This window comes from Peromyscus eremicus, chromosome 2, assembly GCF_949786415.1.
Source record: "Peromyscus eremicus chromosome 2, PerEre_H2_v1, whole genome shotgun sequence".
NCBI classification, from domain to species: Eukaryota; Metazoa; Chordata; class Mammalia; order Rodentia; family Cricetidae; genus Peromyscus; species Peromyscus eremicus.
Window position 1 is genome coordinate 145,245,628 of NC_081417.1, and position 17,209 is coordinate 145,262,836.

The 17,209-nt window shown below is 52.0% G+C and overlaps 1 protein-coding gene and 1 non-coding gene across 2 annotated transcripts; one reads left to right on the plus strand and one right to left on the minus strand.

Moving 5' to 3' along the window:
• The first annotated feature begins 3,308 nt into the window (after positions 1-3,308).
• Slc30a2 (solute carrier family 30 member 2) lies at positions 3,309-12,947 on the plus strand. The gene is made up of 8 exons (XM_059256177.1): positions 3,309-3,492; positions 4,257-4,465; positions 5,676-5,822; positions 7,539-7,692; positions 8,403-8,595; positions 9,315-9,420; positions 11,957-12,091; positions 12,422-12,947. The coding sequence occupies exons 1-8, from the start codon at positions 3,443-3,445 to the stop codon at positions 12,565-12,567; spliced, it is 1,140 nt and encodes a 379-aa protein (XP_059112160.1). The 5' UTR covers positions 3,309-3,442; the 3' UTR covers positions 12,568-12,947.
• On the minus strand, positions 9,564-9,670 carry LOC131905476 (U6 spliceosomal RNA). Its single transcript, XR_009377978.1, has one exon. It is a non-coding gene; the product is annotated as a U6 spliceosomal RNA (small nuclear RNA).
• Positions 12,948-17,209: the final 4,262 nt, after the last annotated feature.

Consider the following 17,209-nt stretch of genomic DNA (forward strand, 5'->3'; position numbering starts at 1 on the left):
ATGCCGAGCACAAGCCCCAGGTTTTACCTTCTCACAGCTTCTCTCCTTGGGTACCATCAAGTTGCTAAGAATCCTGGGAAATGCTAACTTAACATTCATTGATTCATCAAAAAGTATATAGCTAAGGGACAGAGGGCAGGGCTTATGGGAAGGGGTGGAGACACTCTATGCCCCCTCCAGGCACACCACTTCCAGAAGCCTTCCTGTGTTTGACTTTCGGGACCTTCGGGAAACTTTTGTGGCTTTTTTTTTTTTTTTTTTTTTTATTGGAGATGTCCTCGTGTAAACACAATTAAATCATAACCCTGAGGATTTTATTGAATGAAAAGAGTGAGAACTGATGTTAACAGCTGGATGGGGACATCCAGCAGAGCCTGTCTGTGCACTTTCCTCATCCCAGATACCAGGCAGGGTCCCTCTGATTGGTCAGGCCAGAGAACTCTAGATAGAAGGTGGGAAAGATCAGAATTTCTGTGGCTTCAGGTGGGAGGGTGAGGCAGAAGAATCCCTAGTTCAGGGTCACACTCAGCACACTCAAGTTCGGCCTGGGCTACCTTGATCCAGCCTTAAAAACAAAACTGTCTATGATCTGTCCTAAGAAAGAGATTCTAGTTTCTGTTGCATTCCTTCAAAAGGAATTAGTTGAGAGGCCTGGGAGGCACTAGCCTGCAATCCCACCATTCAGGATGCTGAAGCAGGAGGTCACAAGTTCCAAGCCAGCCTGGGTTACATAGGGAGACTGTCTCAAGCCAAACAAAACAAACCAGATTATATATATATTATAAAAACACAAGCACCATCCGAAATATGGATTTAAAACAAATCTTGCCGGGTGGTGGTGGTGGCGCATGCCTTTGATCCCAGCACTTGGGAGGCAGAGCCAGGCAGATCTTTGTGAGTTCGAGGCCAGCCTGGACTACAGATCGAGATCCAGGAAAGGCACAAAGGTACACAGAGAAACCCTGTCTCAAAAAACCAAAACAAACAAACAAACAACAACAAAACAAAAAACAAAAAACAAAACCAAATCTTCTGAGTTGGGTGTGGTAGTATACGCCGTTAACCCCAGCACTCGGGAGGCAGAGGTAGGCAGATCTCTGTGAGTTCGAGGCCAGCCTGGTCTACAGAGTGAGTTCCAGGACAGCCAGGGCTGTTACACAGAAAAACCCTGTCTCAAAAAACCAAAAACAAAACATTGAGAATGTATGATATGTTTTGCATTGAGGAGAAAAAGAGTGACCTAACACATTGTCATATCTTTTCCATCTTAAGATATGACAGGAATCTGTGATTACTGTAGAAACTCCATCAAACAGTACTCACCACCTCTCACCTAATTCATGTTTAAAGGACCAGAGCTTGAACTAAGGGTTTTGTACACAGTAGGAGAGTCCTCTACCACTCAGCTCACACCTCAGTTCTTTTTTGAGACTGGGTTCCAGTAAATTGCCCAGGCTAGCCTCAAACTTCAGATCCTTCTGCCCAAGGCTCCTTAATTCCTGCGATGATAGGCATGGGCCACCATGTCATGCTCTCCTACTTGTCCCAATCTAATTTCACAGGTGTTTAAGCGCCCACCTAGGTGCTGAGCACTAAACCAGGTAGATCACTGGGGGGCCCTGCTTCCCAGTCAGCTGACCTACAGGCCTCTGCACTATGCATAGAAGTAATCGTTCTTCTGTTACCCAATCCTCTGAGAGGATTTGGTGTGGGTTTATTGTTTTTTTTTTTTTTTTTGAGACAGAGCCTACAAGTCTGAAGTACCCCAGGCTGGCCTCAAGCTAGCTATACAGTCAAAAATAACCTTGAACTTCTGATCTTTTAGCCCTTCACCTCTGCAGAGGTGGGATTACAAGCGTGTGTGGTGCTGTGGATGGAAGTCAAGGTTTCCTGCATGCTAGGCCATCACCTACCAGCTGAGCTACAGCCCTGTCCTGTCCTGCCCCCATCGCCTTGAGGCAAAGCCTCTCAGTCTAGCCTGGGCTACATACATAGCCATAGTGACACCTCTCCTTCCTTTTCTTCCCCCCCTGGGCACTGGGGGAAGGCTTTGCGCATGAACAGTCCATCAACGAGGTACACCCCCAGATACACCTTCCAAGCTGTGGTCCTGAGGACCCTAGCAGATAGAGAGACTGAGTAGGGAGGTCACCAACAGGAAGGAGATAACTATCAGAGGCCATTACTGGGGGCCACAGGCCCCAAACCCCAGAAAATGTGGACTATGGTCTAAACAGGAGACTGTTCAGAATGTATGGAGCATCGCTCTGGCAACCACGTCTTCTCCTAAGATGGCCCTTCCGGCACCATCTCCCAGGAATTTGTTGGGCTTCTGGGGTGTAAAGAAAAGCCGGCTACAGTGGCGTTTCTCCCCAGATAGCTTCGGTTAATGAGACAGGACACTGGGTGTGTGTGTGTGTGGAGATGGAGATAAAGCCGGCCACTCCAGATCCTAATCAGTACTCAAGGCAGGAGGAACTGGTGCCTGGTGCCTTTGCAAGGAAGCTTGGGTCTGTAACTCCAACACTACTCCGGTCGGGACTGCGCCCCACCCCCCACCCCGCAGAAGGAGGCAGACCCAGCTGGCAGCCAGAGGTCCAGAGCACCGCGGGGGGGGGGGGGGGGGAGCACTCCCTAGAAAAGAAAAGGATCCCAGTCCCCCGCCGGAGGGTCTCTTTCTAGAAAAGAAAATAGATCAAGCTTCGGGGAAGTCTGTCTTCCTAGCTGGAAGCTCGACCCTAGCCTCAGGAGTCCCCACGTTTTTTGCCAGTAGTCACATCCCTGCCCTAAGGCAACTCTCTCTCTCTCTCTCTCCTCTCTCTCTCTCTCTCTCTCTCTCTCTTTCTCCTCCCTCCTTCCCTCCCTCTCTCTCTGTCGTGTTTTTTGAAACAGGGTTTCTCTGTGTAACAAAACCCTAGCTGTCCTGGAACCCACTCTGTAGACCAGGCTGCCTCGAACTCACAGAGATCCGCCTGCCTCTGGCTCCTTGGCTGAGTACTAGAATTAAAGGCGTGAGCCACCACGCCTTGCCGATTTTCTAGGAACCCAGATCCCAAGATTTATCTATGGGATGCCATTAAGAGTGGGTGTTTTGGTCACCCAGTCCTAACTTGGCAACTCTTAGCAAGTGCTTTGCTCCGGGCAAGGGCCCTTAAGCTTTCGGTCGCTGGCCGATCAGCTCCTTCAGGCTCGGGGACGCAGGGTATCAGTGCGGGGGGGGGGGGGGGGGCAGAGCCGCGATTCTCTTTGCAGCCGGTCACCCTTCCCCCTCCCCGCGGGCTTTTGCACACGACGCGCCGCGGGCGGCTTCACACGGAGTGGCGAGGGCCGGGGATAAAGCGGGAGGGCGGGCGCGGGGCGCAGCGGCGGGACCCGAGCGGAAGGTGAGTGCGCTCTGCCGTCGCCCGGCGCGCAACTTCGAGGGCGCACTGGGACAGGCGGCATGCCGACCATGGACAAACGGAACCTGCTGGAGAGCACGAGAAGAACCCGGTAAGTTCAAGCCCCAAGGGGCGGGAATCCCGGCGGCATCACAGGCACCTCCTCTTTGGCCCTCCTGGCTGTCGTTGGTCCGGGCGGGGGCTTGAACCTGGGATCCCGCCAGAGGGATGGGGTGAGGCAAAGGGAAGAGGAAACTGGCGGTGGCCTCGTAGCCCCGGGGATCACCTGTGTCACCTGGCCAAGCACACAGATCCTGAACGCTGCTTGCGGGTGCGCCCGAATGGGACACAGTCGGGTGCCGGGAACCCCGCCTTCGCTCCAGCACTTTGATCCCAGGCAGCCCTGAGGTGGGGAGGCCCTGTGCCCTCGGGTGCGCTGCGCTACGGTCCACGCTGCTCTCTCGAGCCAGAACTCTGCTCTTTCTTTGCGCTCGACTGGACAGCCTGCCCTTTGGCTAGACTCTCCTGTAGGCCTGGGAAGGGGTGGAGGAGGAGGGAACGACTTAGAACAAGGTTGCAGGACTCGCTTCCCCAGCATCCCCCTGTAACACGCCAGACACTGTTCTTTTTTGTTTGTTTGTTTTGTTTTGTTTTTTTCGAGACAGGGCTTCTCTGTGTAGTTTTGGTGCCTGTCCTGGCTCTCGAACTCACAGAGATCCGCCTGGCTCTACCTCCTGCGTGCTGAGATTAAAGGCGTCCGCCACCACTGCCCGGCCAGGCACAGTTTTTACTTGCTCTGGAAACACCGGGCCAGCAACACTCCCCGAGACTGGCTCAACCTCCCCGCTGAGTGTTTTCTCTCCTTCTCACCTCCAGGTCGTACTTAGGGTCTCTGTGGAAGAGTGAGACTGTTTGGACCCCTCCTGTGGACCTGCCCACTGTTGAGCTGGCTATCCAGAGCAACCATTGTTGCCATGCCCAGAGGGATTCTGGTAGCCACTCTGACCCCAAGAAGCAGAAGGCCCGGCGCAAGCTCTATGTGGCCTCTGCCATCTGCCTGGTGTTCATGATTGGAGAAATCATTGGTAAAGCCCATCTGTGTGAATTAAGAGAAGCTGGTTCAGGGATAGGCTGAATGCTCCCATTAATGCTAATGGCACTAACGGCTATCCCTGTTTTATTAATCAGTTTGTTTGTTTGTTTGTTTTAAGATTAAAGTCTCACTAAGTAGCCTTAGCTGGCCTAGAACTCATATTCACTTTGCCTCTGCTTCTAGTGTGTTGAGATTAAAGATATATGACACCACACCCATCAATTTATTTATTTATTTATTTGTTTTTCGAGACAGGGTTTCTCTGTAGTTTTGGAGCCTGGACTAGCTTTGTAGACCAGGCTAGCCTCGAACTCATAGAGATCCTCCTGCCTCTGCCTCCCAAGTGCTGGGATTAAAGGCGTGAGCCACCACCGCCCGGCGCTATTTATTTGTTTATTTATTGGCTTTTCAAGATTGGGTTTCTCTGTGTAACTCTGGCTGTTATAACCCCCGCTGTAGACCAGGCTGGTCTAGAACTCAGAGATCTGTTGCCTCTGCTTCTCAAGTGCTGGGGTTAAAGGCATGTGCCACCACCACCAGGCTAATTTTTTTTCTTTAAGGCAATCACTTGGCTAGAGCCATGGCTCTGCAGCTAAGAGGCTGTTCTTCCAGAGGACCTGGGCTTGATTCCCAGCACCTACATGGTGGCTCACAGTGATCTATTACTCTAGTCCCAGGGAATCAGACGCCCTCTTGTGGCTTCTGTGCATTTGGTGCACATGCACACATGTAGGTGAAACACATGCACTTAATTAATAATAAAAGTAAGAGGAGCACTTACTGAGTCTCTACTTTGTCTCCTGTCTCTAATATGAACGTGATGATCTTCCTCCCCCTCCTCCCCCTCCTCCTCCTCCTTTTTCTTATTTCAAGACAGGGTTTCTCTGTGTATCCCTGACTGTCCTGGAACTCACTCTGTAGCCCCGCTGGCCTCAGATCCGCCTGTCTCTGCCTCCCGAGTTCTGGGATTAAAGGCGTGCACCACCACTGCCTGAATTTGATTTTCACACTCACCCTGTAAGAAGATGTTACCTCCTTGGGGGAAAATTGAGGCTCAGAGTGGAGGTCACATGGTCGTGTTGAACAACTGATAGGTGCAGAGACTTGACCCAGGTGTCTTCCAGGGCTGAGGTCTCCCCGCTGCACAGAACGGGGGAGCTAACTCTTTGGGAGATCTTCACCCCTGGCTCTCACTTCTGCAGGCGGGTACCTGGCACACAGCCTGGCCATCATGACCGACGCAGCCCATTTGCTCACCGATTTTGCCAGCATGCTCATTAGCCTCTTCTCCCTATGGATGTCTTCCCGACCGGCCACCAAGACCATGAACTTCGGCTGGCAACGAGCTGGTAAGGATCCTTGTGGGCCACAGATGGGGGTCGATCGAGAGAGAAAGCACAGGTCAGAATAGGGCTTTTTTTTTTTTTTTTTTTTTCTCTCTTTCGAGACAGGGTTTCTCTCTGTAGCTTTGGAGACTTTACTGGATCTCACTCTGTAGACCAGGCTGGCCTCGAACTCACAGAGATCCACCTGCCTCTGCCTCCTGAGTGCTGGGATTACAGGCATACGCCACCACCGCCTTCCAGAACAGGGTTTTTGTTTGGAATTGAAAATGTTTGGAGAAAGCATTTCTAGTAGTCCAGGCTGGCTTTGAATTTACTAAGTAACCAAGGCTGCCCTTAAAATTCCTGATCCTCATGTCTCTACCTCCCAAGACCTGGAATTCCAGGCATGTGCCACACCCAGATAGTTTTTTTTTGTTGTTGTTGTTTGTTTGTTTGTTTGTTTCCTGGAGCTAAGGACCGAACCCAGGGCCTTGCGCCTGCTAGGCAAGCACTCTACCACTGAGCTAAGTCCCCAACCCCTAAAATCTTTTTTTTTTTTTTTTTTTCTTTTTGGTTTTTCGAGACAGGGTTTCTCTGTGTAGCTTTGCACCTTTCCTGGAACTCACTTGATAGCCCAGGCTGGCCTCGAACTCACAGAGATCTCCCTGGCTCTGTCTCCTGAGTGCTGGGATTAAAGGCGTGCGCCACCACCGCCTGGCTTTGTTTTTTTTTTAAACAGGGTTTTGATAGGTGGTCCAGGCTGGCTTCAAACTCAGTGACTGTACTGTCACAACCTCCCAAGGACTGGAATTACCATGCTATCCCAGGAATGCCAGGAGTAAGGCCAAAAAAGCAGCGTCTATGGGGAAGGGGGGGGTCTGCCTTGGCCCCTGTCCTCTGGGAACTCCCAATCTGATGGGACAGACATGGTGCCAGTTTTCTGGGAGCTACTAGTTAATGGAGAAGCAAAGTTCACCCCGCTTAGAAAATAGTGGCTGGGAACAAATGACAATAGCATTGTCCTTGCCTGTCACTGTGGGTCCGCTGTGGGGTAGGGAAAGGTCAGTCAACACTGCCTTAGGCTGGCAGTTCCCTTCTGGGTGCCACTGTCTCTTTCCGCAGGGAGAGGTGGCCCAATGTCCTCAGCCCCCATTTATCAGCTGAGTAAAACAAGGAGCTTGAGATGGCTCAGGAGCTGGCGTGCACCTGCTACCCTGGGCTGTAACTGTAACTCCAGCTCTGGGGACTCTAGGCCCTCTTCTGTTACTTTACTTAAAGTAGGTAGTAGTGTAGTGACCTTACCTTTATTTGGGTGGGAAAATTAAGCACACGCCCTTAATCCCAGCACAAGGGAGGCAAAGGCAGGTGAATCTCTTGAATTCAAGGCTAGCCTGATCTACATAGTGCAACCACAAAAATCATATAAATATCAAACTCAGGCAGCCCCCTTGCCTTAGCAGCCCACATGCTAGGAGTAGAGATGTGCACCATCATGTTGGCTAGAACGTATATATTATGTCAGTTTCTTCCCACACACAGCAAACAAGGCTGAGCTAGGTGATTCTTTCTGGATATGAGTTCTCATATGTGAGTTGGCGGGATGAGGCATGTCTTCAGGAAAAAATACCACAGACACCCAGGCCCTGGCTTTACAGCGGGGAGGCGCTACATGGAGGGAGTAGGCCTTCCCACCCTCAGGGCCCAGGCTAAGGTTGGTCTCCTGGTTGGGCTCTTATCTAGAGATCCTCGGAGCCTTGGTGTCTGTGCTGTCCATCTGGGTGGTGACTGGGGTGCTGGTGTACCTGGCTGTGCAGCGCTTGATTTCTGGAGATTATGAGATCAAAGGGGCCACCATGTTGATCACGTCAGGCTGCGCTGTGGCTGTGAACATCATGTGAGTATGGCCCCAGGTCCCTATAATTTTATATATTGACTCCCATTCTCCCCATACACAAACCTCTGTCAGCTCCCCTGCCAGCACAGAGTTTCCCTCATGGCCTGAGCGCTGGCACCTGCAATACATCGGTCCTCTTTTAAATGTTAGGCCAAGGTCATGGGAGGTTATAGATATGCACCCCCACTATCACCCCCCCACCTCCCCACTCCCCCATACCCCACCCCCCCACCCCCCTGCCACACAGGGAATACGTGTCAGAGAATAAACTTCAAGGCTACCCACAGCAAAGGGGATGCATCTGGCTCATGCTGGAACAAAGGCCAAGTCAGGCTGACATGGCTGAAACTGGTCTCAGTAAAGGAGAGAGTGGGTAGAACATGGGTTTGGGCCCTCCGCTTCCATTGCTCACTTGTCTCAGGCTCCCTACCTGTAACATGATGACATGAACCACACGGCTTCCTCACTGCCCCGTGCTCTGAAATTCAGCTTTGGGGTATTGTGCCCAGTCAGCCGCCCACTGTGGGCAGAGCTCTTTGCCCTGTGGCTATGAGCTAAGGCTGTAGAGCTAGGGTTCCTAAGCCTAAGAGGGTCACTGAGTTCTGGGGGCTTCACCTTTTCACCGCCAGGGAGGCCAGGCCTAATGGGTGGACTTTGTCTGGCAGACTGGAAACCTTGGCTACCTTACCGAGCTTTGTCTGCTTCCATAGAATGGGCCTGGCTCTTCACCAGTCTGGACATGGGCACAGCCACGGACGTGGGCAAAGCCATGGTAACCAAAGCCATGAAGACAGTCAACGGCAGGAGGAGAACCCCAGTGTCCGAGCAGCCTTTATCCATGTGATTGGGGACCTTCTGCAGAGTTTGGGTGTCTTGGTGGCTGCCTACATTATATACTTCAAGGTCAGAGCTGGGTCCAGGGAGGGAGGGTGGGCAATACCTGGGGCTCCTCTGCACAGGGCTTTTCCCCATGCTAGGCCCCCTCCAGCTTGGGATGAGAAGGTGGAGAAAGGGAAGGAATATGTGAGCTGGGAAGCTGGATTTAAGCCCATGGCTGTGTTGGCAAAGCCCGGGCATTGCCTATCACACAGAGACCGTGAGATGTGAAATGAGCCACATGCGGCTCAGGCTGTGTGATGAGTGAATTGCTTGGTCTCATCGAACCTCAGTTTCCTATCTATTAAATGGGAATGGTGGGGAGGCTGGAGAGATGGCTCAGAGGTTAAGAACTGGCTGTTGTTTTTCCAGAGGTCCTGAGTTCAATTCCCAGCAACCACATGGTGGCTGATAACCGTCAATAATGAGATCTGGTGCCCTCTTTCGGGCATGCGGGCAGAACACTGTATATGTAATAAATAAATAAGTCTTAAACAAACAAAAAATGGGAACAGTGAGCCAAATGCTGACATCCCTTTTTAGCTCCGCCTGTCTTAGCTCTTTAGGAAGAGCTGTGTCCTGAGGTCGTCTAGATGGAGACTAGAGCAGGAAACTGAGAGACAAGGCCAGAGTGAGTTCCCCGCTCACCCTGAAAAGAGACCCTCCCTGTTACTGTGCCAGTAGGAGGGAAACAGGGAGACTCGGATAGATGCTGCTGAGCCCGTGTCTGTCTGCTTTTCCTGCAGCCTGAGTACAAGTACGTGGACCCCATCTGCACCTTCCTGTTCTCCATCCTGGTCTTGGGGACAACGTTAACCATCCTGAGAGATGTGCTCTTGGTGCTCATGGAAGGTAACTGGGTCATAGAGCTTTGGGGGCTTGGGTGTATGCAGATGTCTGTGCTCATCTGTTAAGTTGTGTGTAGAAACCAGAGTTGCCCGTGGGGTGTCACCCTCACCCTAATTTTTGTTTTTTTTGTTTTGTTCTTTTTTTAAAAAAATATGGAACGCTTCACGAATTTGCGTGTCATCCTTGTGCAGGGGCCGTGCTAATCTTCTCTGTATCATTCCAATTTTAGTATATGTGCTGCCGAAGCGAGCACTTTGTTGTTGTTTTGAGACAAGGTCTCACTGTGTAGCCCTGGCTGTCCTGGATCTCACTCTGTAGCCCAGGCTGGCCTCAGACTCACAGAGATCCACCTGCCTCTGCCTCCCAAATGCTGGGATTAAAGGTGTGCGTCCCTCTGTGCGTCCCTCTGCCTAGCTCTTACCTTAGTTTTTAAGACAGGGTCTCACTGAGTAGACTAAGCTAGCCTTGAACCCACAGAGATTCATCTGCCTCTGCTTCTGAAGTGCACTACCTTTCCAGGCTCACCTGATTTTTTGTTTGTTTTTTAGATTTATTTATTATGCATAAATAAATGTATGCCTGCATGACAAAAGAGGGCACCAGATCTCATTATAGACAGTTGTGAGCCACCATATGGTTGCTGGGAATTGAACTCAGTACCTCTGGAAGAACATCCAGTGCTCTTATCACAGAGCCATCTCTCTAGCGTTACCAGACCGGTTTTTTTCTGTGTTTCCCTGGCTATCCTGAAACTCTGTAGACCAGGCTGGCCTCTGCTGGGATTAAAGGCATGCATGTGCTACCACCACCCGGCTAGCCCTTATTTTAATAACTTATTAAGGTCTCTCACTGGACGTAGAGCTGTCTAGTTTCTCAAAGCTGGCTGGCCAGCAAGCCACCTGGGTCTGTGTGTCCTCTACCTTCCCCCGACCCCACACCAGCTCTAGGGTTACTGGCGAGGACAGCGCCACATCTGTCTGTTTTTGTTTTTGCTTTTTTCGTGGGTGCTGGGCACCTGAACTCTGGTCCTCACTTTACCCACTAAGCCCTCTCCCCAGATCTAGGACTAGACCAAGCTGGCTGGTCCATCAGTCCCAAGGAATCTGCCTGTCTCTGCCTTCCCTGTCTAGGATTACAAGTGTGTATTGTCATGCCCGCGTGTGTATTTAGTGTGAGTTCTGAGGGGCGGGGTGGGGAATCTAACATGCCTCTAGCACTGTTAGCAGCTGAAGTATCTCCCAGCCTGGCTTTGATGGGGGTCTCTCAGGGTGTGGCTCACAAAGTCTAATCCACCTCAGGGACGGTGTGGATGTTTGGAGAACCACTGCAGGGTGCGAGCCGGGGTTTGGAACCTTAACGCAGGTCCTCAGAGCTCTGAGTTGATCAGGTGTGCCAGTTCCTAGACAGGTCCCAGCCTGTGCTTACCCTCCCCCGCGCCTCCTTGGAGTGTGTCTTCCCTGTCTGGTCACGTGGCTGGGCGACCTTGGTAACACCTGGAGCTCCAGCCCCACCCCCAGTCATCAGGTGCCTTTTCCCAGGAAGACAGGGATTTGATTCTGGGGTTTGGGTTGTTTTTGTTTTTGTTTGGGGGAGGGGGCGGGGTTTGAAATAGGGTATCTCTCTATGTAGCCCTGGCTGGCCCAGAACTCAAGACCAGGTTAGCCTCAAAAGTCTGTCTCCCAAGTGCTAGCTTAAAAGTATGCCCCACCACACCCAGCAATTTTTTTAAATTTTATTTTGAGACAGGGTCCCACTATGTAGACCAGACTGACATCAAATTCACAGAGATCGGCCTGTGTCTACCTTCCTAGTGCTAGGATCAAAGGGTGCTGGGAACTGAACCTTGATCCTCTGGAAGAGCAGCAAGTGCTTCCAACTGCTGAGTCCTCTCTCTAGTCCCTTGTTGTTTTTGAGACAGGGTCTCTATCTGCAGCTCAGAGGGGACTGCCTTGGCCTCCCACGTGTTGGAAACAGAGCCATGCACCACCTTAGCTCCTCAGTTCTTTCCCACAGGTCTCAGGGCGCCCACACCCTGTTCCTGCCTCAGCTGCAAAGTGATGAATGGTGTGCCTGGAACTACCAATCCAATCCACAGGGCTGTCGCACACTTTAGGCCTTGGGGCTTAGGCCTAAGCCATGGCTTTCTGGAGGGTCGGGGAGAGTTGGAAGAGAGTAGGGTGCTGGCCTGGGGTTGGCGGGAATGTTTAGCTTCAAGGCTGTCTTCAACAAGATGACTGGCCTCACCGGGCCTGCTGGGGCCACACCTGTAATCTCAGCACCCAAGAAGTTGAAGCAGAATTTTGGGTGTGAGACCAGCTTGGGGTACATAGCAAGACTGTCCTAAAATCAAAGAGACACTGACCATATTGATGTGAGCAGAACAGACTCAGTTTCCATTCCGGTTGATGTGACAGGACAGAGTGAGGGATGGGAACCATACGGAACCTGCTGCCCGAGGAGGCCTTCTCAGTAGATGGCTCTAGAGGAATGGCGTGGGGTGGGAGGGTAGTGTTCTTTACCACTGTGCGTGCTGTTCCAGGGACTCCCAAAGGTGTGGACTTCACGGCTGTGAAGAACCTTCTGCTGTCCGTGGACGGGGTGGAAGCCTTGCACAGTCTGCATATCTGGGCGCTGACCGTGGCCCAGCCAGTGCTCTCGGTCCACATAGCTATCGGTGAGTGAGGCTGAAGAGAGGAGCAGCCAGAGGCCTGGGGCCATGCCGAGGGTTTGCTGGGCTCTGGCCACGTGCTGAGCATTTAAATGCCCTTTGATCCCCCCCCCCCCCCCCCATTCATGGAGAAAGATGACTGAGGGCTTGGGGTTGGTCAGGTCATGTGCGCAGCGGCAAGGGAGTGGGTGGCTGGGGGAGACAAGCCTTAAGGCCAGAGCTTTTCTTGCGCTTTTGGGCCCGCCTAGCGCAGGATAGCCCCTGCCATCTCTTGTCCCTAGTCTGTTCCCCAGGGGTAGACGTGAGGTCAAACATCCCATGTTTTTCTCTTCCCAGCTCAGAATGCTGACGCCCAAGCTGTGCTGAAGGTGGCGAGGGACCGCCTCCAGGGCAAGTTCAACTTCCACATGACAACCATCCAGATTGAGAGCTACTCTGAGGAGATGAAGGACTGCCAGGAATGCCAGGGCCCCTCAGACTGACTGACGGGCCAGACACCACGGGAGGCACGGCCAGGACCTGTGGGTGGCGCATCAAGTGTCCAACCAGGACTCCAGGTTCAAGACACATCCTGGTCCACGCCCGTGGGCCTCTCCTTGGCCTCCTATGAGCCCACCGGGTGGGGATGAGGCCATGCTTCTCCTCCAGGGCTGTGTTTGGGCTGGATTCTCAGCTGATGTCATCCTAACATCGCAGCTGGAGAGGCACTGAGGCACAGAAGGGGACTCTGGCGTGTCCCCTTCTATCCAGGGTCTTTGTGTCTAGAACAAAAAAATGGAACAAGACACACGTTACTGGAAAGTCGGGCTTCCTTTTGCAGGGTCAGTCTCATTGATAAAAGAATTTTGAAACGGACTCAGAAGGATGCTTTGAAGACCTTTTTATTAGAATTTGGGAGAAAACCACACAGGCCTAGCAAGCTGTGAATATCAGCGGCTGCTGGGAGGAGAAGGAGAAGGGAGAAAGCAAGCCACGCCTTTTGAGTTAGGGTCAGCCGTGGAGTTCTGTAAAGGGCTGAGCGGCTGTGTTGGGGGCTAGAGAAACAGTGAGGAAACTCAGCGTGTTGGGGCAAGCGTGCTTAGGGGTTTGGGCAGTGTCCAAAGAGAACTAGAGAGCCGGGGAGGCTCTGGGTAGAGGGCTGCCACAGAACCAGGGAGACCTGGGTTTGGACGGTCCGCACTTTGCACTTAGTGGGAGGTGGAGGTAGGATCCGTGGGGCTTGCTGGCCGCCTAGTCTAACCACGTCTCTGCCGTCTAGGTTCAGTGAGAGACTCTACTTCAGAAAGAGAAGTTGGAGAGCAATGGAGGAGAACACCTCTCTCTCTCTCTCTCTCTCTCTCTCTCTCTCTCTCTCTCTCTCTCTCTCTGTCTTTCTCTCTCTCTCACACACACACACACACACACACACAGAATTTAAAGATGAAAAATGAGATAAAAACAGGCCAACTTAGCAGTTAAGGTCCATAAGCAACTGTCTTGTATGTGGGAGTGTGGGGCAGAGAGCCGTAAGTGCCCTGATTAAGGGGCTGGCTGATCGCGCCTTTCAGTTCCTTAGCACATCTTTGGGTGACTGGCAGGCCCGGTTGAGTAAACTCTAAAAAGAATGTGTGTGGCGGTCAGAGGACAACTTTGTGGAGCTGCTTCTCGCCCCCCTTATGTGAATTCCTAGGATCATTGACGAGTTGTCGGGCCTGAGCCACCCTTGAGGGAGGGGACAGTGGTTTGTAATGTTCCAGTCTCTGGAGCAGGTTAGACTGTTCTAGCTTCACCCTGGGCCAGGGTAGAACTTGGTTTCCATTCTTTGGACCGGGAGGAATTTCTTTCTAGGAGACTGGCCTCAAGGATCCCCCTCCCTGACTTGCTCTTCCCCAGTCGGTCCCCACCAGCTGCCTCATGAACCCTGCAGCCATCGGGAGCCCCTGCCTCTGCCCATAATGGCTTTCTAAGGCCATCACCCTGAGATGTGGGGCCAAAGGGCACCTGAAGCTTCTCTGTGTCTTGGTAGCTTTGGCTGTGGGCCCCACGTGACTTCCTGGAGGGGGAGGCCTCTTACTAGGGAAGAACCTGGCTGGTTTCTTCCTTCCTGGTACCCCAGCCCAGGAAGCTGTCAGTGTAGCCATGGCCTTGACACAGGTGACAGGGACGGATTCCAGTTGGGACCATGCCCTCACAGTCCTGGGGCAAGGCCACCTCCCTTGACCTGATACTATCCCAGGATTGTAGACTCTGTTACCTGGATGCAAGAGGAGAGACCTGTCCTGTCTCATAGAGGTGACAGGCCTAGTCCTGGGCCAATGTGTACATCTGTGGTAGGCCAGTCCTTAAGGTTGTCACTTCTCAGTGCTTGTGACTCATATGGAGACCAGGAACTTCGGGACACCTTCCCCCCAGGACTGAAGACAGCCGAGCCTGTCACACACCTGCTGGTTGTGTATTGGTCACTTTGATCAGGGTTCTAGAAAAGGGACTCTGCAGTTGAGGCTGTTGTGAAGGGCCAGGCCAGCTTCCCAGCCTTCTGTCTTTACTTTGTTCTGGCAGGTAAGAGAAGAGGCAGTGTTTGCCTCCACCAACACGACCTCATTTTTAAAATAAATGGCAAGCGTCGGGTGGTGGTGGCCCACGCCTTTAATCCAGCACTCGGGAGGCAGAGGCAGACAGATCTCTGAGTTCAAAGCCAGCCTGGTCCACAGGACAGGACAGGCACCATAACTACACAGAGAAACCCCGTCTTCAAAACAAAACAAATAAATGGCAAGCATTTGCTTTCTATTTTTGGAGTTTGGTCTTTAGGGATTTTAAATTTATGTGTATGAGTGTTTTGCCTTGCAGATATGAATGAGCACCACATACATACCTGGTACCATTGGAGGCCAGAAGAAAGGCATCAGATCCCCTGGAACTCAAATTAGAGGTGGTGTGAGCCACTATGTGGGTGCATGGACTGAACCCACAGTCCCTTAACCCTGAGCCATCTCTCCAGCACCTTAGTTTCTGTTCTGTTTTGTTTTTAAGACAGGCTACTTAGGTAGCCCAAGATAATCTTGAACTCCTGATCATCTTAAATTTTTTACACCATTTATTTTATGACCATTGGTATTTTTTGTCTGCACATATGTCTGTGTGAGGGTGTCAAAAAGCCCTGGAACTGGAGTCAAACAGTTGTGAGCTACCATGTTGGTGCTGGGAATTGAACCTGGATCCTCTGGAAGAACAGCCAGTACTCTTAACTGCTGAGCCATCTCTCCAGCCCCTTAATTTTTTTAATTGATTATTATTGTGTATCCGTGCACAATGTGGGCATTTGTGTTCCACAGTACGTGTGGAGGTCAGAGGACAACTTTTGGGAACTGGTTCTCTTTCCACCATGGGTCTAGGGATGGAATTCAGGTTACCAGTCTAGTACTCTCACCCACAGAATGGTCTCACTGGCCTGGTTTCTTATCCTCTTGCCCCTGACTCCTAAATGCTGGAATTACAGGTATATAGCAGATACATCTGGCTTTTCAGTTTTTTATTTTAGATAGTCCATGCTAGCCTGTGGTTCTAATCCTCCTGCCTCAGCCTCCTGGGTACTGGATTACAGCATGTACCATGCACCACCCTTGACCTCTCATTCGACCCTCTCCATCTGTTAAAAACTTCCTGCCTTTTAGCACTGTCACTGGTCTCCTGTGACTTAGGCTCAGGGGTCCTTCAGCTCTTCAAGGTTTGTGTGGAATCAGTGTGACCCTGGAATGGGGAAGATGCTGGCGGCTATGCACTCCTCTAGTCTCAAGTAACCAAGTGCCCACCCCTCAGCCTCCACCCCCCCCAGATTCTGGATACTGGGCATCTCTGTGTGCCACATCTTTATACCTCTCAAAAGATGGTCATTGCTGTGCTTTTTGTGGTTGCTGATATGTTGAGATAAGTCTCTCTGTGCCTGTGGTCCAGGATGGCCAGGGACTTTCAGAGGGTCTCCTGCCCCTCCTGAGTGCTGAGACCATAGACACGAGCTCCTGGACCGTCTTCTTCCTCTTCCTCTTCCTTTTAAGTAGTGTGTGTGACCGTGTACGTGTGTGCGTGCATGTGTGCGTGCGTGCACACTTATCTGTATGTGAACCACGTGTTTGGGTGCCTATGGAGACCAAAAAAAGGACGCCGAATCCTCTGGAAGGGGAGTTATAGGTGTTTGTGAACCATTTAACGTGAGTGCTGGGAACTCAGGTAAGGTCCTTTGCAGGCATCTGGGTTATTTGCAAGCATCCAGGGAGCCATCTCTCCAGCCCTCCCAGCTTTCATTTTTATAGATGAGATAACAAGGTTCAGAGAAGCAAAGTCACACAGCGGATGTGAGACAGACATCCACATGACTTGGCTAATCTCTGTTACGGCAGGGGTTGAGACCTAACCTGAGCAGAATCCAACAGTGCCTTCCACACGGGCACAGCCAGCCGAAGGCAGCCCGTTGTCCTGGGTGTCCGAGCCACAACTGCAAAGGTGCCTCCTGTCCCCTGACTGGCCCTGGCACTGGGTGTCCTCCATCCTTGGCGGGGTGCCTAGACTGCAGCTGTGTGGGTTCCTCACTCTCAACTGCTCTTGACCGCAGGCCAGGCCACCTCCCCACACTTTAATCTCCAGGTCCCGCTTGCACCCAAGCATCTGACAGCTCCCGGCTTCCAATAAACGGCCCACTTTCCACACCCAGCTGTGACAGGCTCCAGGAAGGACCTGAGTCACACAGGGGCCAGGAGAGAAGTTGGAGAAAGGGGGTGTGAGGCCTCAAGGGACAGACTGTTCCGGCCAACAACCTAGTCACGGGAGTTTCCACAGTGGCTGAAGCCATCAAAGAAGGAAAACACCTGATACCTTGGACCTGGGTTGGACCCCCACCTCCACCACGCTCCCCCTTGACCCTGAGTGCCCGCCACACCGCGCAGCTGCTGTACGGGTATTTATAGCCTGAGCGTGAGTGGGCAAGGACACGTGCTTTATTTCGGAAGCGATAATTCCAGTTCCAGGTGGACGAACCTATGAAAAGCACCGTCCCCACCCCCACTCCACTCTCACCTACAGGACGCTGGGGACAGCCCTCTCCTCGCAACCAGCCCAAGCTCCAGTGTGCAGGGCAAAGTGGGGTTCTGT

Coding starts and splice junctions, on each gene's coding strand:
- Slc30a2 (XM_059256177.1), top strand. CDS start 3,443: ATGCCGACCATGGACAAACGGAACCTGCTGGAGAGCACGAGAAGAACC. Junction 4,466..5,675: donor CATGATTGGAGAAATCATTG/GTAAAGCCCATC, acceptor TCACTTCTGCAG/GCGGGTACCTGGCACACAGC. Junction 5,823..7,538: donor CTTCGGCTGGCAACGAGCTG/GTAAGGATCCTT, acceptor GCTCTTATCTAG/AGATCCTCGGAGCCTTGGTG.